This window comes from Lutra lutra, chromosome 16, assembly GCF_902655055.1.
Source record: "Lutra lutra chromosome 16, mLutLut1.2, whole genome shotgun sequence".
Lineage (NCBI taxonomy): Eukaryota > Metazoa > Chordata > Mammalia > Carnivora > Mustelidae > Lutra > Lutra lutra.
Window position 1 is genome coordinate 58,765,785 of NC_062293.1, and position 26,916 is coordinate 58,792,700.

Here is a 26,916-nt window from a genome sequence, read left to right on the forward strand (position 1 = left end):
ACCCAGGTATCTAGGGAAGGCAAGAGCTTTCATTGCTCACAGCGGGACTGCAGCACTGGGAATAGTACACAGCACATAGTAGATGCTCAGAAAATACATGAAGTGGATGAGTAGGTACAGGTGATCATTCTTATGACAAATGGCTTTTTCCTCGCCTTGATCACAACACAGAATCCAGTCAATGAGGTGGGTTTTGCAGGGTTTTTTTTTTACATTTGTTTTAGGTCTTTCAAAGCAAATTGGTATTACGTTGCGCACGTAAAGACGCATACGATACAACTTAAAGGAATGTCTGATTCTCGAGATGGTGCAAAGTCAAGGAGAGGTTGGAGAGAAGAGGACTGGTACCTGCCTCGCGGGCATACACGGTACCATCACCGTTGTATTGCACTTGGAGAGAGAAACGGCATCGTGGAAAACAAAGACAGAGCATAGAGGGTGTAGAGAGGAGTCCCGGCCCGAAGGCTCTGAGATGTGAACCCCGGCTCTCTCTCACCACCCCTCAGCAGGGTGGAATGAGACCCCCACATCTCGGCCTCTCCCCTCAGGGCGCCTGGCTCCTTGGCCTCCTGGGCTGGCTCCGGATATGTCCCACCCCATCATGTCACCGAGCTCCCCGGGCCTCCCCGCCCTCCATGCCTCTGCACACCTCTTGTACCCAGACACAAGCTCCAAGTAGTTGGTGGGGGTGACGTAGTTGTGTCTCCGCAGCTCGAGCAGCATCTTCTGGGAGTACTGTGCCACCGACCAGTGCATGGTGACAAAGATCTTGGCCACCTTCCTGTGGATCTGAGGCCCATGGGAAAGGACGGAAGATGCGGAGTGAGGGCAGGTGGAGGAGGGGCGCAGGAGGGGGCCTGGGGCTGGGTGCCGGGGGTGGGGGGTGCTCACATTCTCCTGCATCCCCAGGTCCACCCCCACGAGGTACTTCTCCGCCACCTCCAGCAGGGCCTCTCGGGGCCACTCTGAGAACCAGTTGATGGTCGTGCAGTTCACTAAGGCTGGGTACTGGCGGATCCAGTTCCTGGGGAGGGGTTTTGAGAGGCAGTCAAGCCCCTTTATGGAGGCAGGTGGCCTCCACTCCCGGCCTCCACAAGGTCCGTCTGCTTTCCTGGAACCTAGGTGTCCCATCCCCATGCTCCTGTGTGTCCCTGTCTTGACCTTGCTTCCTTCAGGGCTAGCTCAGTGTAGAACATAGGAACGGGTTCTTGTTCTAGCTGTGGATCTCAGGCAGATGCGCTAACCCTCCCCTCATCAGTTTCCTCATCCCTAAAATGGGAGTAACATGGGGATGCCCCGGGGGCTCATTCGGTGGAGCGTCCAGCCCTTGATTGCGGCTCAGGTCACGATCTTGGGGTCGTGGGTTCGAGCCCTGCCTCAGGGTTTGCGCTCAGTGGGGAGTCTGCTTCACATTCTCTCTCCCTCTGTCTCTCCCACCACTCGCTCTCTCTTGCTCTCTCTCTCTCAAAAGTGAATACACAAAACCTTAAAAAAATAAAATAAAATGGGACTAACAGGGACACAAACCCGAGCTGTCACTGGACTCGAGGTGACATGTGCAGTGTAGTGCCCAGTGCGCGGTAAACACACCACGTACCACAGACCCAAGAGCGAATAGCTCGCGGAAACACGATGGGGCTGGTGGTTGCCAGGGGTTGGGGGGGCGGAGGAAGTGGGGAATTATCCAGTGGGCATAGAGTTTCAATTTCGCAAGATGAGGAAGTTCTAGAAATCTGTCGCACGACGATGTGATTATGCTTAACCACATGAGCGGGACACTTGCAAAATGGTTACGACAGTAAAATTTGATGTTATTTTGTTTTTGTAGAATGACAACTAAAAATTTAAAAACGAAACACAAAGTGACAACAGGACATTCTAGTCCCTACCTAAAGGGAAGGTACGCCTCCTCTGTCAGCAGCAGCACTGGGGACAGAAGGCGAGGTCTAGGGAAAGGAGCGGCCCACGGTGGAGAGAGAGCCAGAGCTGTTGAGGAGACTTGCTCCCAGGAGGCAGGGGGACCGGAGAAGGGTGGAGGCTGGGGGAGAGGCTGTCACAGGGGTCACCTGAAGGGGTCGCCCACAGGGCTGAGGCAGAGAATGATGTGCAGGTTGTCGCGCACGCGCTCGATGAGGTAGGTGAAGAGGCTGTCGGAGGACGGGGACACCTGCTCCGCCTTGGCCTGCTCCATGATGAGTGTCTGGATCTGCACAGAAGCCACATCAGCTGGGCTGGTAGGGCTGCGGTTGGAGGGCAGAGCCCCAGGGGGCGGGGCCCCTGTGGCACTGATGAGAGGGAGGGGTGGTCAGAGGGGCTCAGCTGCTGGTGGAGGGTGGGGGAGGGGCTCGCACCTCTTCGAATTCATCAGCCTTGTAGAGATTGGGGACCTCCCCTGAGCTCAGGATGTTGTTGATGTCCTCCAGGAAGGACTCGTCGGCGATCTGGGTGTCCACGAAGAGGAAGGACGTGGGCTTGAGCTCCACTCCCGCCTGGCGGTACAAGCGCTTGATATCTGGGCCGGAAGAGGGGAGGAGGCAGAGGGCACAGGTGGGTGTCAGATGCGCCATCCCGTCCCTTGTTCCCCTTCCCGTGTCCCCTGGCCTGCAACCCGCGCACCATGCCACCTGCCGCCCACCAGGCCTGGCAGGCTCAGTGCCCGCCTCTACCGCCCCTACTCTTGCCTCCACAGGAAGGCGGGCATCTGACCTTTCACGCCAGCCCCCAGCCCACCCGGGGTTCCATCGGCTGCACCTTCTCGGAACTCCTGCTTGCGATAATGCTTGGTGACCTCGATCTGGAAGGTGATGTACTCGCAGATGGAGGAGGCCAGGCGGGCCAGACTCTGGCGCCCGCTGCCCCCAATGCCCACCAAGAGCATGTTGCCCCGAGGCTGTCCGATGACACGCACGATCCGCGCAACTGGGGAGGGGGACCCGGCAGTGAGGCCGCGGAGCCACGGTGGGGGGCAGGGGGGGACCCCGGGGCTGGAGATGGGCTGCCTGAAACTGAAGGACCTGGACAGAGAAGTGGGGAAGAGGCCGGGGCCTGGGGCACCTCGAGCAGCTGCCCCTGGGGAGGACAAGCCCTCTGGGAACAGAGAGGAAGGCTCCTTCCCAGACATGCCCGTGCTTGGGAACAGCCCGCCGCTGGGGTGCCGGAGGGACGGGAGGGGGTGCTCACTGTGCTCGATGGCCTCTCGGAAGAGCACCAGCTGCATGGGCACCACGGCGGGAGACAGATTGTACTCGCTAAGCGCTGCCTCCATGGCCGCCTTCAGGGCCACCAGGTCCGTCAGGTCCTCATACACCTTGGGCTCCCTCATGAAGTCCCCTGGGCCAGGGGAGCAGGGCTCAGACCTCCAGGGCCAGCCCAGCCCTCCTCCCAGGCCCCCTCCCACACCCGCAGCAGCCACAGCACCCACTCACCGAAGATGGGAGAGCGCTTGGTGGGGCACAGATTGTGAAACGTGAGGTCGAAGAAGTAGCCGAGCTTGTCGCTGATGATGCCCACGAAGGCCTCCATGTCTGCCGCATCCACCAGCCGGTCGGAGAAGACTCTGTTGGGAGGGAGTGGGCTGAGCCCCAGGAGTGCAGGGCACAGAGCCCTGCGGCAGGGGCTGGGTGCCAGGCCCAGGAGGCCCGCGACTGGCGTCTGACGGGGGCGTCTGTCCGGCCTCGAGCGGGGCACAGGCATCTCACCTGAAACACTCGTGGATCCAGAGCCGCGTGATGCTGGACTTGGTGTCGTGGAAGTCCTTGTTGGCCCTGAGCATGCCCTGGAACACCTGCGGGAGGGGCGTGGCCGGTGGGAGGGGCGGGACTCCTGGGCTGCAGCGGGAAGCCAGGGAGGCTGGGCTGCGAGAGCCCCACCGGAGGGGAAGGCTGCTCACCTTGGAGATGTCCCGGAGGTTGAACAGGTAGTGGATCTTGGCGGGCGTGGGCAGGAAGCGCTGCACCACCGTGTTGTACACGTCCAAGGTGGCCTCGGTCACCACGTTGCCGATGGCCTTCACCTCCTCCTCAAAGTCCTGCAGCTTCTGGTTGATCATGGTGCCGAATATTCGGGTGATCTGCGACTCCTGGGGACAGGCCCTGACGCTCGCCTTTGCCGGCTCCTGGCCTGCCCACCCACCCCCGGGACCCCGGGGAGGCAGCTGGCTTTAGGGGGGCACCAAAACCCCCCCAAAGTCGAGAGCAATAAGGTGTTCGTGCGATATTCAAAAATCAGCGGATATGCATGACGAACGCACACCAACAGCTCACACAGGGATGGCGGTTTCCGTGCCTGCTGCCCGCACCCCTGCCCTGGGCTGGGCCACCGCTCGGCACGCGCCCATTGCGTGCATTTATGTAAAACTGGGGTGTTTGTGTGTCCTCTATTTTTGGCATTAGCTGTTTTAAGATTGCATTCAGCTGTGCTTTATCTTGATTACTGAGGCTCTGGGGGCACCTCTGCAGGCCCCGCTCAGCTCCCCGAATCCGGGTGCTGCTCTCGGCTCTCAGCTGCAGGATCCACCTTCCTTTTGTCTATGCAGGCCCCCTGAGCTCTCTGCCCCCCACCGCGTGTCTCATTCCAAAAGCCCCAGCTACACTTGCTTCCTGCTGCCCTTGGGGCTCAGAAGCTAGGGCTCCCACAATAGCAGCCCCTGCCCTATGTGACAGCCCCCGCACGCACCTCTACTCAGGGGTTCCCCCAGCCCTCCTTGATGTGCCCGCTCAGTTCTCTGGGACGCGGTCGGTTTTGCCCCTGACAGCAACCCCCCCCCCCCACCCTGCCGGCCCCATTGTGCCCTCACTGTGGGAAAGGTCATGTTGATGATGTTGAAGCGACCCTGGAGCCTGGGGGAGATGGCGGTCCGTCCGCCCCCGGGGGGGCCCATGGCGGCCATCAGGAACATGTCCTGGGGAGCAGAGACAGGGCCGGCTGGAACAGGTGGGAAAGGTACGAGACAGGGCACGGGAGTGGAGCGGAGGGAGTGGGAAGGGGGAGAGGGCCCGGGACAGAATGAGAAAGAGAAAGAACAAATGGAAATAATGATGCAGGGAAGGTAGAACGGAAGGAAGGGATTGGGGCCGTTTCCTTGAGAATCAGCAAAGAGACGTGTTTGTTTTCATTTCATCATGATCCATGTACCAAAACCAGAAAATACAGGTCAGTGCAAGAATGTTTTCGACTCTTCTTTTCCTTCTGCGTGTGTGTGTATGTGTGTGTGCACATCTGTTCTCTTTCCCAGAAACAGAAGAACGCACTGTTGGTCGAGTTTCTGGGGGCTGGGTGATCAGGCACCCCCGCAGCAAGGATGGTAGGGCTGCCGCCCGTCCATTTGGGAGAAAGAAACCACCATGATGCTCAGAATCCTGTGGGCGCAGAGCCTGCCTGGAGGGAGATGCTGGGGGGATGCAGGGAGGTGGGACGGGAGTCAGGGACCCTGGGCACATGGGCCACTCTGGGAAGCGGCAGGGCTGGCATGAGAGCTGCGGACAGAGCGCGGTGGGGAGCACGGGCCGGAGGCACAAGATGCCGGCAAGGGCTGTGTGGGTGCAGAGGAGTACAGGATCCCGGGGCTCTTTCCCGGGGTCCCTGGGGAGTAGGAGCTGAACCTCCAGGGCAGGGAGCAGCTTCTCGGGAGGCTTACTCGGATGTACTTGATGGTCTGCTTGGTGCGGTCGTACCAGAAGCCGTAGTCGATCCAAAGGCGGATCAGCTCCAGCGGGGGCTGGGACCCGAACATGTCCTTCGCGGGCATGTTCAGGTCGTCCATAAAGGTGATCATGCTCTTGCCCCCAAATGGGACGTAAACACCCTTGGTTCGCTTCTCCACCCGGCTCTCGATGATGCTCTGCACGTTGTTGGACGTGGTCTGGTGAACGGACACAGCATAAATGCGGGGCCTCGCCGGGAGAGACCCAGGGCCGGAGGGGCGGAGCCCCGGGCCCCACGGCGCACCTGTGCGGACATGTTGACAATCAGCACTGACCACTGGCTGGAGGGCAGAGACTGTAGGACGCTCTGGGCGATGGACGTCTTCCCGGTCCCCACGGGACCCACCAGCAGGACGGGGTTCTGCCTGGCCACCAGGGCGCTCACCAGGTAGTTGTAGCGAACGGTGTCGACGGTGGGCACCATGATCTTATAGAAGGGGGAGCTGGGGAGGAAAGGGAGCCTTGGCCAAGGGCCTGGGCTGCTCCTTCTCGACCCGGCTTCCCCCTGCCTCCCTCACACATCCCCCTGAGGGGCCTGGAGATGGGGCATCCTGCCTCCTCCTTAGGGCCCTTGTCCCGGGCCCTCCAGATCACACTCCCTCATTCCAGAGGCACCGCTGTCTGCAACCCCCCATCCCACAGCTCACCTGCCTCTGGCCCCCTCCCAGCAAGCCCCGCCCCAGGCCCCACTCTCACTTGGGAGGGTAGCGCCAGCTCTTCGGGAGCTTGTCCTCAAACGACGTCCAGTTCCGCATCTTGGGGTCCACGAAGTACTCGTACACTGTGTCCTAAGGAGGGAAGGCGTGTGAGGCTGCCAAAGCCGGCGTCCGCTCCCCCCACAGGCGCAAACGCTCACAGGCCCCCAGGGGGAGGACGGCCGAGTCGGCAGGTCCGAGGGTCCCCACCTTATTGGGAAAGGAGCCCTCAATCTCCCGGACGTAGCTGTCAATTCTCTTGCGTCCCTCCTCGTCCACGGACGCGCACACGGACCAGATCATGCTGAACACAAAGGTCATCTCCACCATGGAGACATAGTTTTCACTGTCCGCCGGGTTCACCTGGACGGACGACAAGGGAAGTAGCCTCCTCATATAGGAGATGGACGGGGCGGGGAGGCAATTCTGGCAGATGGCCACAAAAGCTTGGAGCTCGCCTCCCTCCCTGGCTCCGTTCGGGAAACCGTGTTGTTGTAGATGACCGTATATCTAAAACAGGGAGTTTTACCCGAAACTTCTGCAGCTCGGCCATTGCCCCGAGTCTCGTCTCCGCTATGTTATAAAGACACGGCATTGGGGCACCCGGGGGGCTCTGTCGGTGAAGCATCCGACTCTTGATTTCGGCTCAGGTCATCAGAGTCCTGAGATCGAGCCCTGCGTTGGGCTCTGCGCTCAGCGGGGAGTCTCTCTCTCCCTCTCTCTCCGCCCCCCCTACTTGCACTCCCTCTCAAATAAGTAAATAAGTAAATAAATAAAATCTTAGAAAAGAAGAAGAAGAGGAAGATGCCACAGAAGTGACGCAGCCACACCACATGGACCCTGAGCAAGGGCCAAGGGCGCTCACAGAGATCGGTCCAGGGGCGCTCACGGTGACTTCTCTGTAAGTGCAAAAAATCAGAGAAGACCCACATGTCCACCGATAGAGGGACGGAAAAATAATATGTCGTGTTCCACAGTGGGATAATATCCAAGATTTTAAAAAAAGCAATGAAATTAATCTACACGCAGAGACACAGAACTCAAAACCATGCCACTGTTTAGTAAGCATATTGCGAATGTGGTACATAACAGGATACCATTTTTTTTTTTAAGGTTTTCATTTACTCATAACAGAGAGAGACACACTGAGAGAGGGGACACAGGCCGGGGGAGAAGGAGAGAGAGAAGCAGGCTTCCCACTGAGCAGGGAGCCCGATGTGGGGCTCGATCCCAGGACCCCAGGATCATGACCTGAGCCGAAGGCAGATGACGATAGACTGAGCCCCCCAGGCGCCCCCAGAATATGGGTTTTAAATACATTTTCTATGGTGATGTCTGGGCTCGCAGGCAAATACGTATTTAAAAGGTCTGTGATGGGGGTGCCTGGGGGGGGGTTCAGTTGGCGAAGCGTCTGCCTTCAGCTCAGGTCATGATCCCGGAGTCCCCAGACTTGAGTCCCACTTTGGGCTCCCTGCTCAGCGGGGAGCCTGCTTCTCCCTCTGCCCCTCACCCCACTCTTGTGCGCATGCGCGCTCTCTCTCTCTCTAATAAATAAATAAAATGTTTTTTTTTTTTTAAAGGGGGGAATTAGGGGCGCCTGGGTGGCTCAGTGGGTTAAGCCGCTGCCTTCGGCTCGGGTCATGATCTCAGGGTCCTGGGATCGAGTCCCACATCGGGCTCTCTGCTCGGCAGGGAGCCTGCTTCCCTCTCTCTCTCTCTGCCTGCTTCTCTGTCTACTTGTGATCTCTCTCTGTCAAATAAATAAATAAAATCTAAAAAAAAAAAAAGAAAAAAAAAGGGGAATTAGATTCAACTATTACTCGTGTAATTAAACATGAAATTAAAAAATAATAATGAGATTTTACAGTGTACCGAGTTCATGGTAAACAGCATGTATATGTATTATGCAAGCTGCACGCCCAACGTGGGGCCTGAACTCATGACCCAGAGATCAAGAGTCACATGCTCCGCCGACTGAGCCAGCCGGGCGCCCCCAGAAACAGCATGTCCAGGCTCCTGCTCTCAACTACCCCCCGAGGGCTTGTGGCAGGTGCCTTCAGCGGGGTGTGTGCGGCACACGGGGCTGTCTCGGCGACAGTGGCCCACAGGCGGCTAACTCAGCAGCGCTCGCCCCATCTCTCACCTGCCGCACGCAACATCCACAGGCCGGGAGCAGGGAGGCTCCGAATTAAGATGCTGAGAACCACAGATAACACGGCACACAGGATGCCGTCCGGGCCAGGATATCGGACTTGGGGTCAGCACAGTCCCCCATCATAAGTCGCAGGTGGGAAACAGTGCTGAGACTTGACTCTCTACCGTATTCAACGCAGAGGCCTTAGTCCGTCCTTCCAGCTCGCCCCAGGCGCTGCACACCTCCCCCCACCCCCGTCCCCTCCAGGCTCTGCCCTCCGCCCGCCTCCTCAACACCCGTGCACTGAGGCTATAGGACTGTCTTCATCCCACACATGACCTTGCAAGTTCATTTGCAGAGTTTCCACTTGCGTTGGCTCCGCCAGGAGAGACACACACTGTTAGAGACCATCATCGTCCTGTAACTGCCTATGAACGGTTCGGTTATCTAGCAATGTCTTCAAAAACACTAGGAACCATTGCGGGGCAGAGGTTTAATCTCAACAGAAAAATATGCATGTCTGGTCCTCACTCCACAATTCTAAACTGAACAACATTTTTCTTAAGTACCAATCAATCTGCAAATTTCCTTTCTTCTTAAAATTTTTTGAAGATTTTATTTATTTATTTACTTGAGAGTGCGTGCCCACAAGCAGAGGGATGGGGACAGAGGGAGAAGCAGGTTCCCTGCTGAGCAGAGAGTCTGACGACACGGGACTTGATCCCAGGACCCCGGGATCATGACCTGAGCCGAAGGCTCAACCTGAAAATTTCCAAAACCCTGTCATCAGATTAGACGGGGAGCTCCTTCCAGCAGAAATGGTATCCCATACCCTCCCATATACCAAAATTTAATAGATATTTTTCTAAAGGATGGAGAAACGAGGAACCAAATGAACCACCCTCAGGTCCCAAACAACGGTAGGAAATGAGAGCGAGGTTTCGCTGTGTGCAGTAAGCGACCGGGAGTCCTGAGTCTGGCATCCCGCCTCACGTGGACACGGGCCCGCACGGCTCCGTGGGCCATGAGACCTCCCCTCGGGGTCCCTGCTGCACTCACACCTGGGTTCAAACCGGGTCTCGGACACATGGCTGCTCTTGGGCTGTTCCCGAGAGGCCGCAGCCCCTCCCGCCCCCGCACCCTGCGGCTGCCCTCACCCCATTCTCCGGCGTGGCCAGGGCCGAGTAGAGCTTGCAGAGGGAGATGATGCCGCTGTACTCCGGGACGGCCACCAGCTCGGCGCAGTAGTCCTTCTTGAAGGCCAGCATCTTGCTAATGAACTTCTCGAACATGCGCTGCAGCGGCTCTGTCTCCGCCTGGAGTCGGACAACAGGCTCTGCCTCTGTGCTCCGCCCGCCCCAGGGCCCCGCGGCTGCTCCCCCGTCCACCCCGTACCTTCGGCCTCTTCTCCAGCCAGGACTGCACGTAGGGCTTCCAGCCCAGGTCGGCGTAGTCGGTGTAGACCATCCCGCAGCGGGACACGGTGGCGGGAGATGCCACGGCCAAGTTCTCCACTTCGAACAGGAGGGACACCTGGGGAGACACTTGGTCAGGGCTCCGTCTTTCCCGCCACCCAGCCTCCACGGGGAGAAACACGCAGCCCCCGATGTCCCCCAAGTGCCTCTATCCAAGCACTGAGCGTGGCACAACGTGCCAAGACAAAGGTCTACAAAGGACTTGCTTTTTTACAAAGAATTTAGGGCTTATTCGAGGTGAAGCTTCCGGAAAACCCCCCTCTGGCTCGCACTGAGTGGATGAGAAAGGGGGGCGTCGCAGCCCATGAATCCGGGCCAGGCGGAGGGGGAAGGAGGCCAGGGAGGTGCGGGAGGGCTGACTCCTGTGCACAGGGCTTCCCTTCCCACTGTTCCTCCCCACACCCACGGTTTACCTGGCCTTCTTCCCTGGGACACAGGTCTCCCTGAATCCGGCGCCCTCCTCCTCACCTCTCCCGCTGGAGCTCCTCGTCTGGGGTGCCCCGGCCCCCTCCCTGCCCCTCCCCACAGGGTCACACCTGCTCAGGCATCGCGATGCGCTCCCCGTTGATGAGGGTCAGGACTTTGTTGTCGTCCATGACCGAGTTCATGCTCTCGATCCACAGCGTGTCCACGGGGCCGTCAAAAAGGATCCACTTCTCATCCGGCTTCTCGTCTTGGTAGGAGGAGGACGGTCAGGAAGCTAGAACCTTCTCCCCGGACCACCCCTCATCCTCTGCTCCTCAGAGAGGCGAGCACACTCCAGCCCGGCATTTTCCTCCCAAGTGGGGTCTTTCCGCCCCTGGACTGCTGGGGTTCCCTCCCCGTGACGTGGCACCTGCACATGCCGTCCGCATGACGCTGGACAGGATGCCGTCTGTCCACTCGTTCGTGTTGAGGTCATACTCCCCGTACAGCTCCCCCAGGGATAAAGCCTTCGGGTTCAAGGGGAACTCCTAAAAGGGACACAGAGATCTCGACTTATACCCAGGTCAGCCCCGTTCCCAGATGTCCGGACTTGCTCTCGGTCTCCGGTCTCTCCCCGGTCCCCTTGGGCTGAGCCCCACCCTCCTGGCCAGCACTGCCCGCCTGTGCTGCGGTCTCTGGCAGGCGTGTCCCCGTCCCCAGTCCGCACCCTGACCATGTTGAAGTTGGGCTCTCCGGCACGGCACAGCGAGGACAGGGAGGCCTGGAGGATACGCCACGAGGTGGTCTTGCCGCTGCCTGTACAGCCCACGATCATGGTGGAGTGGCGTGAGTTCTTGGTCTCGTACAGCTGGATGACCTTGGTGAGGGTGAATGGTGTGCTCTGCAGGCCCATGTCGTGGATCTCCTGCTCGATGGTGTCCCGCAGCTGAGAGGGGCGATAGATGGCGGGAGGCCTGTAAGCCCCACCGCCGTGGCACCCAGGGCCCCCCTACTCTGGCCATCGCTCACTCAGGAGCCCGCTGGCCGCTGCAGAGCTGCGAGGCTGGGCTCTGGGGTCAGCCAGCCAAGGACCCTGAGGCAGGGACTGCTCTGGGCCTCAGTGTCCTCATCTGCTAAGTGGGCGCAATGAGAGCGCTTTCCTCAGCAGGCTATCCTGTGATTTCCCTGCTTTCACCCCTCCCCCCACTGGCCCAAGAATTCTCCTTTTCTCTCTAGCGATGTATTTGCAAAGACATATTTTTAGCTAATGTTTTATGGGTTTCAAGGGAGAAGGATCATTCCGGGTATCTGAACCACCACTCCCCCAGAGAAGAAAATCCTTGTAGCATTTTCTAGAATTTCTAGAACTTCCTAGAATCCTCCTGCCCACCGTTCCTATGCCACTGCTCTGACACGGCAGCAGGAGCTGGTGGGTATAAAAAAGGCAAGAAGGGCTCTGAGGGCACCAGAGAGGCCGAGGCCAGCCGCGCCGGGGGTGGTGGGATTGCGGCCAGAGAGTGGAGTGTTTGAATAGGTCTAGGTCGTTCCGTAGACAAGGAGGCCCAGAGAGGGCAGCGGACCCCGAAACAGTCACAGCTCGTGGACGGCAGGACAAGGCCCAGAAGCCGAGCGCCAGGTCCACAAGCACATAGGCGAGGTCGGCGGGAGGGGCGAGGGCAGGCACCGTGCCGTAGTCGATGGTGGGCAGCTCGACGCTGGGGAACAGGTCTTGCGCGATGGCACTGAAGAGCGGCACGTCGACAGAGGTGAGCTTGGCGATGTTCATGTCTCGCATTGAGAGCAGCAAAACCTGGCCAGGAAACGAGGGGGTCTCTGGCCTGAGGAGGGGGGCCGTGGGCACCCACCCGGCCCCCCTTCCTGTCCAAAGGGTTGAGCGGCAGGGGCAAGAACAGTGCAGACGTCCAAGCGAGGCGACGCAGGGGACAGGCGACGCAGGGACGCAGGGACGGGCTGTGGGGTGGGGATCCCAGTCTGGGGAGAGGAGCCGGAAAGCGCCAGTGCAGGCGGTATGACCAGGGACCCTGGAGGTCAGTCCCAAGGGCCGTGCCGCGATCTACCTCTTCGTCGGACAGGTCCGGCTGCACGCGACGCTTCCTGCCCGCATAGCGCAGGAGGGAGGTGAGGGCACGCAGGCCGAAGTCGTAGTGGTCCTGTCGGGACAGCTGCTGCACAGCCAGCGAGTACAGCGTGTACACCTTCTTGGCCAGAATCTGGGGAAGGAAAACCGAGGAGGAAACCGCGGCCTCACGTGGGGACAGCGACAGACGCACGCAGCGGGGCCCCGGGCCTCCAGCAGGCCAGGCTGGGCTCTGGGGACAGTCCTAACAGAAGACTTTGGGAATGGTGCTGCCGCGGATTGGGAACATCCCATGGGCGGGGGAGGGGGGCTCCACACCCTCCTGACCGCAGCCCGCCTCCCTTGGAGATGCCTCTGTCTGGGGACTCATCCCAGAAGGGACGTCAGAGCATTGGCGACATACCTTGCAGTTGCCAAAGCCCTCCCCGAAGAGGATGATCTCCGCGATGAGAGTGGAATCGGGCACCACCATGGCGATGGGCCGGAACATGGATTTCAGGTTATCTGGCAGCTCTGTGCGGCCGGCATAGCCTGCAAGACAGCACCGTCTGTGTAGAACCCAGGCCGGTCCCCGAGGACCCCTACCCATTCGCAGCCCCATTTTCCCCAACCCCGGTTCACTCTTTCCTGGTCTCCCCGCAGACCCTTCCCCCAGCTGTTCCCGGGGAATGGTAATGACACAGCCCGGGCCCTGCGTGCTGGCGAGAGTCCCTGTGCCTGCACACGGGACGGCGGACACACCAGGACCTGGGGCCGGCCCAGCTGGAGAAGATGGCAGAGTACCCCAAAGGACACAGGGCACATACAGACACACAGAGGTTACGGCAAGACCTCCTCCCCTTCTCCCAGAAAGCTGGGTGTTTGTCCTTCCCTCTCCAGGCACCGTCTTTCACCGCCCTCCCCTTGGGCTGAACCCACTGGCCTGAAAGGGGGAGCAGGCAGACAGCGAGCTGCCCTGGACAAGCCCGTCCCCGTACCCGGGTTCATGGTGATGAAGATCCCACAGGACCACACCAGGTTTATTTCAAAGCCCTCGAAGTAGAAGCGGGTGAGGCCGGCGGCCAGGGCGGACAGGATGGACAGGATCTGCTGGGCCACCACGGACAGCACCTCTATGTTGATGCGGTTAAACTCGTCAAAGCAGCCCCAGGCGCCGGTCTGTGGGGGGGCAGAGTTTTGGGGGGCCAGAGAAGCACCGTCCCCTCCAGCGGGGAGCCCCGAGGGGCCAGGGTGGGCAGCCCTGCCTGACATGTCCCGGCAGGTGTGGCGGTCTCCAGAGCTCGAGTGCTGTCTGGGCGGGTTGGCGGGGCAGGGAACCCCAGGGGCAGTCCTGGCCCAAAGCTTTCCAGCCGACAGGACAACCTCAGGGACAACCTCGGGGACGGCTGGAGCCAGCAAGCACTGGGAAGAGACCCTGGGGAGGGAACTGGTGAGCCCGGAGGCCTGCTCCTGGGACAGGTATGTACACGTGCATGACCTTGTTGAGCCCTTACGTCATCTCCTAAGTTTCCAAACAAGTAAAAATGAACTCGAGCGGAGCTCGGGGAGGTGCAGGGGTTTCCACGGTCGTGAACACTGAGGGCAGAGAGTGCTGTACACTACACAAAGCTGGGGACCGGACCGGGGTTCACCTGACCTTCCGGGACCGGGAAGGGGTGGCGGGGTGGGGGGACAGACCTGGGCCAGGCCTGAGTACATCCTGCCCATGGACTTGTAGTCTAGGCCCTCGGAGCAGTTGACCACGATGACATATATGCCGAGGGCCTTGCCCAGGTCCTTGACAGTCTCTGTCTTCCCCGTGCCCGCCGGGCCTTTGGGGGAGCCCCCCCGGTGCAGGTGCAGGGCCGTGGTCAGGGTCATGTAACACCTGAGGATCGAGGGCAGGACGCCAGTCGGACTCCTGCGAGTGCGCCCCCCCACCCGCCCAGCAGCTGCTGCTCCCCAGGCCACCACCCTGTCACCGCGTCAGCCACCTGTCGGTCAGCGGGGTGATGACCAGCCGGCCAGAATTCCCCAAGTACTCGTAGCTGTACTGGAACTGTGTGTTGGTCTGGCGGATCAAGCAGTCGTCCAGATCCTAGAGCAACAGGGCAGAGGAAGGGAGAGACGGGCTTGGAGGAGGAGCTTGGGGGGTTGGGGGTTGGGGGGGACTGGGAGGCTGCAGTTACGAGACCAGGGTTCCGTCCGGACCACGAAGGGAAGGGCCTACAGCCCACGCAGAAGGTGATATTCGGGCTGCACAAATGCCCACGGCCTTCCTGAGCCCGACCAGCTGCCCCCGCAGTGAGCTGTCCTGCCTCGGGAGACGGGACAGGACCGAGAGCAGAACCAGGCCCAGGGACTGCAGTGCCAGGAGGGTGTGGGTGGCAGCATGGGCCGGCACCTTGTCCCAGTAGAAGCGCAGCTGGCTGAGCCAGTCAAAGGAGCTGATGTCCATGAGGCCGGCCTTGTACAGCTTCTCCAGCACGTCCCGCGCGTGGACTTCTATGGTCACCAGCGCCACGATTTTCAGCCGCATGATTTTGGTCAGGCTCCCCCTGATTGCTTCCGAGTACTTGTTCAGGATGGACACCTGTAGGACAGGGGGCAGCGGGGAAGAGCAGAGGGGGGGGCGAGGCCGGCACAGCTCGACGGCGCCTCACCCGGCTTCCAGCACCGGGCCCATCCCAGCCCCCCGCAACTCCGGACCCCCAGCCCTTCCAGGCCCCCTGGATTTGCCTCGCAGGACTCCCACCACAAAACACCATCGCCGTGGCCCTGACCCGGACCCCAGAGTGTCCCTCCAAGGCCCCCCAGGCCCGCCACACACTTGGAGGGCCCCCCACCTGCTTCTTCTTCATGACCTTGAGGATTTTCTTGTCTCCTCGCTCCTTCGCCGTCAGCAGGCACTTGGTGACGTCGGCTGTCCACTGGATCTGACTGGCCGTGATCACCACCTGGGCCCACGCAGAGGCTATATCCTCGGGCCTCGCTCGCAGCCCAGCCCCCAAGGCCCAGCCTCTTCTCGGCCCCAGGCGCCAGGGCCCTCTCAGAGGGCTCGCTCTGCCCTGCAGGGGGAGCTCAGGCCTACGGGCAGGAGCTAAGGGTCCAGTCTGCAAAGCAGCAAGGCCTTCGCCCAGAACAGGGGCAAGAGGCCTGCATCTGGCGACACTCGAGATTCTGTCCTGACCTTTGTGGCTCCCTCCCACCCCTTCCACGCTCCCTCATTTCTGCTGACCCTGGCTCACCTGGCCAGCCCACTCCTTCACCCACTTGTCCCTCTTGTTAAGAAACTTCTTGAGGGCCAGGCGACAGTTCCGGAGCAGGTCCCGCAGGGTTACCCTCATGGTCCGCTCCACGTCACCAAGCCAGGACTGGGGGGGAGGAGGGGACAGGGCCGGACGGCCGGGCCTCAGGGCCAGAGACAAGCGTCCCCAGAGGGCGGGGGCTTCGGGAGTAGGTCTCTGGGACTTTGGGCCCCGCGGGACGAGCTGGAGCTGGGCGGCAGCTGGATTGGGTCCCAGAGGGAAACGGAGGCGAGGGGGCAGACGGTCTGCTTTTCAGCGTCAGGGGACAGGGTGGGGGTTCAGCGACGGTAGGAGGGTCCCTTCGTGGAGGTGCTCTCCCCTCACAGAGCCAAGCACACTTTCCAAGGGGAAGAAGAATGAGCTCGGCTCTTAGACCCTCACCACTACTCACCTCCACAGGCCCCTCCAGAAGGACGGGGTGGAGGAAGTCAACGTACTCGCCGTCACCCGAGAACATTCCCACGGCTTCCCACTTGCTGCCAGGTCCCCCAACCTGCAAAAACAGGGAGCTGGGAGCGGTCTGGCCCACCCGCCCCTCCAAGCCACCTAGAGGCCCCCGGGCTCTTCAAGGGGAGTCTCCTCTACTCTCCCCTGACCCCAATATTACCAACTCCGAGCAGTTCTATCCCAGATAATCCAGAAGCATTCATGCCCCCCTCCTGCTGGGAGGCCACGGTCCCCTCCAAGGACCCCAAATCCCTTGACACTGCCATCCCCCCCTGCCCTTCATCCCAGCCCAGCCGGCTCAGCTGACCTTCTGCATTCTCAGCAATTTGACGTTGTCGAAGCACTTTTTGAGGTGTGGCTGCACGGCCTCTGGGTTGCGGGACTGGCCCAGAATCTCCAGGAGGTCATCGTTGGACAGGAAGTAGAAGCGGGGGAAGACGTGGCGCTTGGTCTCCAGGTACATGTCCAGAGACTTCTGAATGTCCTCCAGAATCGTGTTCATTTGTGTCAGCGTGTCCAGGAGGCCTGGGAGAGGACAGCCAAGGACATTTGAGGACACTTCACCGGAGCGGCTCTGAGCATGCGACTCTGCCCACAGTACCAGCGTGCAGACGTCGGGGTACATCTTGCCCTAACGGTGGCTGGAAGCCGAGACGTGTCCGAAAATCACTCTACCACGCTTAGTCTCTTCCTAGTTCATCACAAGGGCCCGTCACATACAGGTGCGCGTATTGTACGACATGCGTTCGGCGTACGGGATTCCACTAATACGACCACGTCTCACCTCCCTTAGGTCCTAGATGGTCCCATTCCTGCAGCTCTGCAAGCCACCCCAAGAGCTTCTGGGAGGGAGAGACAGCTCTGTGCAATTCTTAGACGTAAACACAGGTCACGTGCACACATTGTAAGGGGGCTGCGAGCACGGGCAGGGGGTGCCGGTGTCCCCCAAGGTGCAGGGAAAAAAGCACTGGACAGAGGGACAGACCACAGCCAGGCAGAGTCTGTTCACCCACGAACCAGCAGGTCCACTACGCTTGCTGAGCGCTCCCCTCCTTGTGGGTACGACACTAGCGCCGTCCGCCTCAGAACTGCCTGAGGTACCGCGTACAGTGGATTCCTGGTGACAGGTTCCCAATCATCTCAGTGTCCTCCCAGTCTTGGTTTTGCTGGTTTAGTCCCCTGTTTCCCCCGCTTCTAGCTTCTGAGGAGAATCTGGAAGCCCTGGAATCTGACACGATCCTTGCGTCCTCAAGGACAGAGTCCACCGGCCGCCGTGCCTCCGGGTGCTGACCCGGTAGCCGTGGGCGAGACGGATTTGGTTTCTGTGTTCCCCAAATGGGTGTGCATTTCGATGGCTTTGCTTAGAATGTGTTCCAAAATGTAATTTTGCCAATGATCAACAAATGCATGCTGTCCCTCAACTTTGCATACCTTCCGACACATTTTATCAGAATAATTAAAATGTCTTTTTAGCACATACCCCAAGGTTCTTGGGAAAATGAGGAACCTTTAGTTGGCCCAAGACGAAACAAAGAAGTCGGCCGCATGGCCCCCAGACACAGCTCTTCTCCTCAGGATCCCCCTCTCGGCGCCCGGCGCCAGACCTCACTTCCTGATTCTTTACCGGAATCCCCCACTGCCAACCAGGCTTTCTCCGTGTACGTCTCCGTCCCACCCCCTCACCCCACCCTACTACCCTCTACTCCTCCCGAGTATTTATGGATTTGTGGGGTTTCGTTCACTGAACTGTTCACGGTCAGAAGAGGAGATGGTGATGGCGGGAGGGCCAGGCGCAATGGCCCTTTGATAAATGAAGCCCATGGCTATGACCTCACGCACTCCACACCCACCGAGCCCCCATCGGGATGAGAGCGCATGGAGCCAACAGACCTGGGCGGTGCGTGCTCTGCAGAGCGTTGCTGTCCCTGCTCATCTGGTCCATGATAGACTTCCAGCTGCTGTTGACCTGGTCAAACAGGGCTGACTCATTGGGCAGCTGCTTACGGATGTCCTCTCCGATAAAGATGTTCTGGGGGGCCAAGAAGTGGGGTGAGAGGCTGTTTCTCACGTGCGCCCCACGCTCTGCTCCCCACTCCCAGACCAGGAACAGCAGCCGAGGGCAAGAGAAGGAGCATCAGAACCAAAGGGCGAAATGCCCACGTTCAGGAAGGAAAGTTGGGGTCAGGAGGCCAGACCCCCAGGTCTGAGAAGAGAAACAGAAGGAAAACAGGACTTTCAAGGAGGGAAGTGACTGGGACGGGTCATCACTATTACGCTCGGGGCCCAAAGGAAGGAGGACTTGAGAGGTGGGAAAACGCAGCTGAGAAGAGGACTGAGATGTAGGTCGTGTGCCAAGAAAGGAGCCAGAGTGGGTCCTGACCTCTAGGTACATCCACTGGCGCTGCACTGTCAGCACCATCTCCACGACCTCCAGGATGAGGGAGAGGCAGCGCTCCCAGTGGTCCACTTCCTTCTCAAAGGCCTTGACAAAACGGGACGCCTTCATGGTAGACAAAGCCACCTGGTTATCTTCCAGGGCCTGGAATATCTCCTCTGTGCCTCTGGGGTGGAAAGCATCAAAATTCCAGTCCATCCCCATCTGCCAGACCTCAGGAGGGCCTGCAGCCCAGGGCGCGCAGCCCACCGCCCCCCCCGTGCCCTGAAGCCATCTTTACCGGAGTCGGTGATGGCCTTTGTCCTTATAGGGGACAATGTCCAGCTGGATCACGTTCCAAGTCTTGGCAATGTTCTGTAACGCCTGTGGAGAGAGACCAGGAGACAGAACCATCCAGTATTCGGTCCCCAAAGGGACCAGAACTCGGGAGGGGCCATGGGATGCTGAAAAGCTAGCCGGGGCGTGGAGGGGGGGCAGGAGGGGACTCTGACGCACCAACTCTATGGCCAGCTCTTTGGTCGCTGACGCAGAGATCTCCCCGATTTTCTCCACATGCTGGTCCATCCCGAGGTCCACGATCTGCTCCAAGGTGAAGCTCTCAGATTCCTGATCAAATTCCCGTTGGATCTCATCCCTGACCTGATCCCAGTGCCTGCAGCCAGGGACAGAAGGTCAGACCATGAGGCCAGACACCAGGGTGCACTGGTAAATGTTTGCGTCGACGAGCAGGCTTCCTCTCCCCAACAGGAACAGGGTGAGTCCGTATGTGTATCGATATTATTCATTAAATAGGCCCTAAGATGCCCCCCCCGGGCACTGCGGGGAGTTCAGAGGGAGGGACTGACTCTGGAGAGGGGGTTCAGACCGACCGCTGCAGGTCTACGGTGGACAGATTGCGCACGGGGCCAGCGCCGGGCCCGCAGAGCTCATCCAACTCACACGCCCATGATCAGAGAGGAGCCCCGGGTCCCCTGAATCCGAGGGGGTCAGACAACTGAAGCGGGTGAAGTGGTCAGGTGACACTCAGCCACGGGACACGTGAGGGCAAACCTGCCGGAAACCCTGTCCGGGACGCAACGCGGAAGAAGTGAAATCCCTTCCTTCTGAATGCATGACCATTACACCATTTAGAGAAGAGCACATCGCGTCCTCCACAGCCTCGAAGGCCTCCTCTCCAACCACGTGGCAGAGTCCACGCGCATCGAGAGAGTAAACTTGCAGAAGAAAATTACAGAGTATTAGAGGGAAGTACGGAGAGAATGCCGGTTGAACTCGGGGGAGGGGTCTTCTTAGGCGAAGCCCAGAATCACAGACCAGGAAGGAAGAAGGGGATACTTTCGGCGAAATCAGAATAAAACCTTTTGGGGCGTCCGGGGTGGCTCAGTCAGTTAAGTGTCCGACTCTTGGTTTGGGGCTCAGCTCATGATCTCAGGGTCCTGAGATCAAGCCCCGTGTCAGTCTCCGAGCTCAGGGCAGAGTCTGCTTGACATTCTCTCCCCCTCTCCCTCTGCCCCCCCCAAAACATAAAATAAATAAAATCTATTTTTAAGAAGAGAATAAATCCTTCTGTAGACAGAAGACACCAAGCTGAGCGGTGATAGAACAGAGTGCGGCTTCCCCAGGAAGCGTGTTTGTGGGTGGACGCGGGGAGGGGACAGCGCGAGGCCCAGGCAGCCAGGGCTCAGGGGCCAGCCCCGAGGAGCACGCAGCAGCCTCACCTCTGCCTCAGGGCCGGGTTGCGCAGGTCCGAGATGAGCGGCATCGTCCTCTTGAACTGCTCGATTTTGGCGCGGGTGCTCTCAATGATTTCCCAGTTGCGGTCCTGGGAAGACCCGGGAGGCGTCAGCAGCCCCACCCAGCATCCCCGCACGGTCCCCTTCCTCCGCCTCCCACCCGCCCCGAGCACCTTGTACTCCTTGGCCAGCCTGGTGAGCCGGCGGAACAGCCCGTGCGCCATGGCCTCCATGGCCTCCGTCTGCAGCATCAGGAACCGGCCGGTCTTCCACTGGCTCCAGTTCTCCTCCCAGTCCCGGGTGATCTCCCACACCTGCTGCAGGGCCTCCAGCTCCTTCCGGGCCAAGAGCGGGAAGAAGCAGTGAGTGAGGCCCCCGCCCCCGTCCTGCTCCCTGCCAGGACTCAGGCCAGGCCCCACAGGGGAGGGCTGTCTCCCGGGCTCATGGCTCCTTCTCCACTCTCTGGCCTTAAGAGCCGTGCCAAGATCCTCACCATCTTTAGCCCTGAGGGACACACAAAGCAAAGGCACCACTTCACACCCAGCAGGACCCCCAGGCCCAGAAAAGGCATGGGGGGAGGGGGAGCGCCCAGGAGGATGTGGGGGCCACAGGGGAAGGGAGCCTGGCAGCCCCACACACGCTCATGGGAGAGCTGCCGCCACTCCCCCGCCCGCACCCCGGGGCCAGGAGCAGGGCTCAAGCATGTCAGGCACACACACGGTGCCAGCAGTGAGATTGCTAGAAGGTGGGAACCAGCCCACTGTGCACACAAGGAAGCGCCCCGGCCGGAGCAAGGTTCGAACCACCAACACACACTAGAGCCTGGGAAACGTCCTTCCGAGCCACCAAGCCAGACACTTAAAGCCATCGGTAGGGAGTGCACAGGACAGGCAAATCCATAGACAGAAGATGGCCAAGAGGTCGACGGGGGCTGAGGGGAGAGGGTGCAGGCTTCCGTCCGGGCCGTGGAAGGCTTCTGGAGCCAGAGAGGTTGACTCCGTTGTAAATCGTGAATGTACGGGATGCCGCTTGCTTTAAATCAGTTATGTTGTTACCTGGATTTTACCTCCATTTTTTTTTTAAAGGTCCTGGCATTCCCATCTTCCTCCTGGCCTGGCCCTCGGGCCCCAGGCCCCTGCCCGCGGCCCCCACCGCTGCCCCCACCGCTGCCCAGCGCGAGGCACTGGCCCAGCACCTTCTCCAGGTTCTGCAGGTCCTTGGAGGCCGGCTGCTCGATCTTGAAGATGCCCAGGTTGGAGCGGAGACTGTTTTCCTCTTCCCGCATGGCGTTCAGCATGGCCCGCATGTGTGCGATCTGCTCCAGGGCTGCTTGGTGCCCCACATTACTGGTGAAGGGGCCTGCGGCAAGTCCCAGGTTAAGGCCTTCGTCCCCGGGAAGGACCATCACGGCTCTCCTACCCCCTTGGGGGCAGATCTCCCTTCTCTCCCAACCCGGCAGGGTCGGGAAGGGAAACGAGGGAATGCGCAGCAAGGATGACGGTTCGCTTTAGTGAAAACTCCTACCCCTGATGTGAGAATCCGAACCGGGCGGGTCATGGGGAAGAAAGAAAACTAGAAACACCGCCCTGAGCTGGGCGGCGCGGCCAGAAGCGCCAGGCCTCCATCCCCATCCCCGAGCAGCATCCTTCCCTGCTCATCCTTGTCCCCGCCTCCTGGGGACCAAGGCTTTGAGACCCTGGGTCAGAGCAGAGGTCCAGCGGGAGAGCTCGGGAGCGGCTACCTTTGGATTCAAAGTCTTCCAGGAAGTTATGTGCTTTCTTCTTGAAGTCGTCTGCCGAGTGGATGAGGCCTGTCTTGAATTTCTCCTTGTGTTTCTTCAGCATTTGCTCACTGTCCAACAGGATTTGTTGGAAGACGACCCACTCCCCATTGAGACTGTCCAGCATCTCCAGGACCTGAGGACATCCAGGAGGGCACGGTGACCCATGAGCAGGAGGTCCAGCCCCCGCCATGCTCTTAGGACCTCATTTCTGACCCTATGGATGGCAGTCTTAGAGCCTACCAGAAATCCAGAACCCGACCCAAACTATCAGCTGAGTTCTCTGACTCTCCAAGGCCTTGGGATCTCGTGCCTTTGGCCCAGCTCACTCCCCTGCCATCCCTCCAGGCGGCCCAGGACCTACGACGTCGGGGTTCAGCCTCCTCCGCAAGCTGCTGCCGCCACACACCGGAACCTGGGGACGGCCCGCTGCGGGAACTCACGTTTTCCTGAACCGGCACCTCATACTTCTCCAGAATGGTGAACTGCTCGTGTATGGGGGGGATCTGGGTCTCCAGGTTGGGCAGGTCGTGCTGCAGGGTCTCCATGAGTTGCAAACTGACCCCCAGCTCCTCCAGCGTCTGGGGAGGGCAGCTGATTCTGAGGGCAGGCGGAGAGCGGGCCGGTGGGCGAGCGGGCAGGACCCTGGGCCGCCCTCCTGCCCCCACCCCACCGCCGGGGGAGCCCATACTTCTCCCCGTTGTCCCGCAGGTAGGTGTGCAGCTCCAGGAGGTGCCGGGCCGCCATCTCCTTGAGCAGGGTGGTGAACTTGTTCTGCCACTCGTTGCAGTGCTGCACGAGCGAGAACTTGAGGTGGGAGCAGTCCAGCAGCACAAACTGGATGTTGAGCACCGTTTCCTCCTTCTGCACGTTGTTGGCCACCTCCGTGTAGCTGCAAGGGCCCGGGTCCCCGCTAGGGCGGTTGTCCCTCGGCAGCCGAGCCCGCTGCCCCGTCGCGAGTTTGAGCTCTGGTGTCCAGCACCCCCGCCCCAGACGGCGGTGCTCCTCCACTCCGGGGCTGTCCCAGCCCCACGGCCAGGAGCCTATCATTTCCCCAACCTCTGCCCGTGAGACAGCAGGCAGACCCCCTCGGCTGGCATTCGAGACTTTAGGGACGCACAGATCTGAGTACCCACTGCTGCCCCCCAGCTCTGTGACCTCGGGTTATCGAAACTGTTCTGGCCCCGAGCTCTCACCTACAACGCGGCAGTAACAACAGAACCCACATCACAAGGCTGGCGAGAGAGGGATGTGGTCTGCCACCTTCATGCCTTACCGGGCAATGTCGGCATCGAACGAAGAGACAGGGGGGTTGAGGCGCTGGTAGCGGCGAATGAACGAGTCCTTGTTGATCTCCCAGATCTCCCGGTACAGATCCCAGGTCTTGAGGTAGTTCTGCAGCAGGGCCGCGTTGTTGGTCATGCCACTGCTGATCTGGGCCTGGATCTTCCTGATGTCCTCGTCTCGCTCTTCAAGAGCCGGCACGATGCTTGTCACTCACTCCCAGCCCAGCGTAAGCTCCAGCCTGGGCCCCGGCCCCCGGCTCCCAACCCCTCCTCTCCAACACCACTTGCCCAAAGAAATGCAGCTCAGCCGTCAGCACTCGAAAGCAGAGGGGGCAAGGACTGAGAGGGGCGCCTCCTATCCTACCCCTGTCCCAAACTGTCCTTCCACATCTGCCACCTCAGTCCCAAACACCTTGAGCGTGAGTCACCTGCCATCCACTCTCCCCACCATGCTTACTCCCTTCCCCTGTCTGGCCCCCCACCTGGCCTTCCCAGCATCATGGAGACGACCGGCCCCCATGTCTGGAGACAGCCCTGGCCTCTCCTCCTGGCACTGCCCATCCCGAAGTCTCTGATGGCCCTCGAACCCGGTGCCCTCCCTGCCGCGCACTCACCCACGATGACGTGGATGGGGTCACGATGAAACTTGCGCCTGATGAGAATCTCGGGGAGGTGGTGGAAGACAGAGATGGTGGAGAAGAGGTGGTGGCCAATGTCGTTGACCACGCCTGCCAGAGTCTGGAGAGTGGGTGAGAACTCCACCTGGGGGCGGGGGTACACAGCAGAGAGGGCCTCAGCATGGCGGTGGAGGAGACCAGCCCTGGGACTGAGAGGGCCGGACCCCTAAGGGAGCCCCAGAGGCCGCAGGATGAAGTCAAGGCCAAGGGCCAAGTTTAAGGACGGAGGGAAATGGAAAGGAGAGTGAGACAGTTTGGGAACATCAGGAGTTAAGGTCCCCACCTGTGCCACACCTCCCTGTGTGTCGTTCTGCAAAGTGACCAGGACTCGGAAGAGGGGGTTGGGTGTGGTCTTCCCATCCCCGTTGATGGCCTTGGACAGCTCCAGCAGCGACCACTTCACGTTGAGACGCAGGGCGTCCTCCAGCATGCGGTCCAGCCGGACCGTGTACAGCATCCACTGCTGCTGGATCTGGGGGCACGGGCGGAAGGGGGGCCTCAGGGGAGACAGCGCCGGGGTGGAGGTGGTAGGGGAGGAAGCCGGTGAAAGAGAGAGGTGGGACACAGAGCCCCGAAGGAAGGTTTGAGGGACTGAAGGTCAGGTGAGTCCAAGATGACAGCAGGATGTCTGAGAAGCGCCCCACAGAGGATGGAGGGGAAGAACCAGGAGAAAGTTCTGATGGCCACAGGTGGGGCTGGGGGGCCTCGCGCAGCCACAGAGCCGGGCCCCAGGAGCCGCACCTCTGGGCCGTCATTCTTGAAGACCTCATAGGAGTTGGTCATGATGGCCACCACGTCCTGGTGCAGGCGCTGTAGCTTCTGCAGCACAGCCGCGCGGTGCTCCCGCTGGTCCTCCTCAAATTCCAGGTCCCGGTACACCCGTTTGCCACTGATGCGCACCAGCAGCGTCTCGGAGATCTCCTGCGCTCGCCAGCCAATGGTCAGAGTGGAGGTCTTGAACTCGTTCACGATGGCCTGCACCTGGAGGCGGCCCGCACGCCGGAGGGGGGCCTCAGTTTGGGAAGAGACCCTCTGGGCTCCGTGCTCACCTCCCACCTGTGCTCCAGCCACAGCTGCTGACATCAACAATAACGCACGCGGACACGCTTCGTGTCCTTCCCACACTCCCTGGGCTCCATACGGACCGTCCACGCACTGGCCCTCGGGTCAGCCGAGTCGAGTGCCTGGGACGCACCTTGCTGGCATGTATGCGGCACTCCGTGATGAAGAAGGCACTGGCCCCCTTCAAGGCCCAGTGCAGCTTCTTGAGTCCAGGATGGATCTTCTTATCCAGGAATCGGACTCGCTCTTTGAAGAGGGCCTGCTCGTCGAGGGACAGCATGGCGATGATCCTGTGTGGGACAGGGGACCAGCAGCAGCTGGGACAAGCTCTGCAGGCCGCCCCCCGTGCCAGGGAACTCGGTGGGGCCATCTGGAGCTTTCCGAGGAAGGTTTCTCTTCCGCCTATGGCGGAAACGCTCTGCACTTTGTGCTGGCCACACACCAACCACGTGTGGCAGTGCCGCACCAAAAACATGGCCTGTGCCCATGAGTGACTCAGCTGTAATACTTCACGTAATTCCAAGTAAGTAATTAAAACAGACACAGCCACATGCAACTGGGGGCCGCCATATTGGATGGTGTCGTTCTAGACTCCCAGACGAGACCGCGGGCTCCACCAGTGGACTTTACCTGGGCTGAGACCGGCACCCAACCCAGAGCAGAGCCTTGGGGCAGAGATAAGCACCAAGGGCTCCAGGCAGGGGGCCCTGGTTCAGGACCGCTGATGCTTTCCTCAATCCTAATGCCCCCTCTCACCGTGCGTTCCTAGAGAAGTGACCCAGCCCATAGTCCGCCTGGCCCCAGTGCCTGTGGGGCTGGAGGGGACCTGGCGGGGGTGTTTTGGCTTTCTACCCTGAAGCTAGAAGACAGAAGTGCAAGGGACAGGAAAAACCGCAGGGCTGTGCGAGAGAGCAGGAGAAAGCATTTTTTGAGACGGTCAGACCTAAAGGAGAGATCCTGCAGGAGACAGGCGACATCACGGGACAGATCATATAAAGACACCGAGGAACCCGGAAGGCGCGCAGAAGGCCACGCGGAGGGCCGCGGCCTCACCGGTTGTAGTCTCGGGCCACGAGCAGCAGGTTCTCCCGGAGAACGCGCAGGTCCTCGGCGCGCTCTGCCACATTCGTCACGTAGTGGGGCGTCTCAAAGAGCAGCCGCTCCCAGTAGTCAATCTCCACGAAGAGAATCAGCAGGGACCTCAGGGGAAAAACAGCGAGGCCACTCACGGGACTGCTGGAGGGCCTGGCTGCGGCCCCAGGCGCAGACACAGATGAGAAATGAAGCAGAACGTCCCGGTAAAGAAGGCTGCGGGACTCCCTGCCAAACCGCCACAACAGCGGGAAGAGGGGTGCTGTGTGTTTAGGGCATGAGCCCTCGGAGGCAGACAGGGAGCAGAGGGCCCAGGGGCAAGGAGCAGAGCAGACATCCTCAGCTGGGGACGGAGACCGCTGAGAGGCCACTCCGTCCACACCGTGGGGCTCTCTGAGGCCCAGGCTGGTGTCTCCAAGTGTCTCAGGAGGGAAGGTTGTGGAAACAGCGCCCCACCTGTGCCCACCCCGAATCTGCACACTTAAACAAGTGCCCTTGTCACCCCAGCAGAAGATGGAAGGCTTCTTGTCCGGAGAAACGTACAGAGACAGACCGATGGAGGTTCTTGGACTGGGGACCCCAGGCCCGGCTGAAGAAGGGGGTGTACTAAGAGAAAGGGACATTTAGGGTCACATGCACACTGAATGT

The 26,916-nt window shown here is 60.2% G+C and overlaps 1 protein-coding gene across 6 annotated transcripts in view; it reads right to left on the reverse strand.

Annotated features, from left to right (window-relative positions):
- Positions 1-26,916, reverse strand: part of DNAH2 (dynein axonemal heavy chain 2) — a 79,783-nt gene that overhangs the window by 23,473 nt on the left and 29,394 nt on the right. For all 6 annotated transcript variants that reach the window (XM_047707042.1, XM_047707041.1, XM_047707045.1 and 3 more), the window contains exons 15-60: positions 26,230-26,376; positions 25,310-25,466; positions 24,856-25,095; positions 24,398-24,586; positions 24,052-24,199; positions 23,428-23,620; positions 22,843-23,043; positions 22,595-22,751; positions 22,113-22,287; positions 21,567-21,730; positions 20,545-20,706; positions 20,357-20,460; positions 19,134-19,290; positions 18,919-19,001; positions 18,624-18,804; positions 18,134-18,272; positions 16,551-16,768; positions 16,188-16,289; positions 15,737-15,862; positions 15,335-15,445; positions 14,893-15,081; positions 14,483-14,586; positions 14,187-14,376; positions 13,487-13,667; positions 12,913-13,040; positions 12,490-12,642; positions 12,096-12,221; positions 11,139-11,357; positions 10,842-10,959; positions 10,543-10,679; positions 9,927-10,064; positions 9,689-9,847; positions 6,608-6,760; positions 6,399-6,490; positions 5,947-6,145; positions 5,636-5,860; positions 4,796-4,900; positions 3,890-4,078; positions 3,699-3,784; positions 3,426-3,556; positions 3,181-3,330; positions 2,752-2,919; positions 2,352-2,512; positions 2,067-2,206; positions 892-1,024; positions 650-789 (exon numbers count right to left, since the gene is read on the reverse strand). In XM_047707042.1, the coding sequence (XP_047562998.1) occupies positions 650-789; positions 892-1,024; positions 2,067-2,206; positions 2,352-2,512; positions 2,752-2,919; positions 3,181-3,330; positions 3,426-3,556; positions 3,699-3,784; positions 3,890-4,078; positions 4,796-4,900; positions 5,636-5,860; positions 5,947-6,145; positions 6,399-6,490; positions 6,608-6,760; positions 9,689-9,847; positions 9,927-10,064; positions 10,543-10,679; positions 10,842-10,959; positions 11,139-11,357; positions 12,096-12,221; positions 12,490-12,642; positions 12,913-13,040; positions 13,487-13,667; positions 14,187-14,376; positions 14,483-14,586; positions 14,893-15,081; positions 15,335-15,445; positions 15,737-15,862; positions 16,188-16,289; positions 16,551-16,768; positions 18,134-18,272; positions 18,624-18,804; positions 18,919-19,001; positions 19,134-19,290; positions 20,357-20,460; positions 20,545-20,706; positions 21,567-21,730; positions 22,113-22,287; positions 22,595-22,751; positions 22,843-23,043; positions 23,428-23,620; positions 24,052-24,199; positions 24,398-24,586; positions 24,856-25,095; positions 25,310-25,466; positions 26,230-26,376 (7,068 nt within the window). The remainder of the gene's footprint in view (positions 1-649; positions 790-891; positions 1,025-2,066; positions 2,207-2,351; positions 2,513-2,751; positions 2,920-3,180; positions 3,331-3,425; positions 3,557-3,698; positions 3,785-3,889; positions 4,079-4,795; positions 4,901-5,635; positions 5,861-5,946; positions 6,146-6,398; positions 6,491-6,607; positions 6,761-9,688; positions 9,848-9,926; positions 10,065-10,542; positions 10,680-10,841; positions 10,960-11,138; positions 11,358-12,095; positions 12,222-12,489; positions 12,643-12,912; positions 13,041-13,486; positions 13,668-14,186; positions 14,377-14,482; positions 14,587-14,892; positions 15,082-15,334; positions 15,446-15,736; positions 15,863-16,187; positions 16,290-16,550; positions 16,769-18,133; positions 18,273-18,623; positions 18,805-18,918; positions 19,002-19,133; positions 19,291-20,356; positions 20,461-20,544; positions 20,707-21,566; positions 21,731-22,112; positions 22,288-22,594; positions 22,752-22,842; positions 23,044-23,427; positions 23,621-24,051; positions 24,200-24,397; positions 24,587-24,855; positions 25,096-25,309; positions 25,467-26,229; positions 26,377-26,916) is intronic.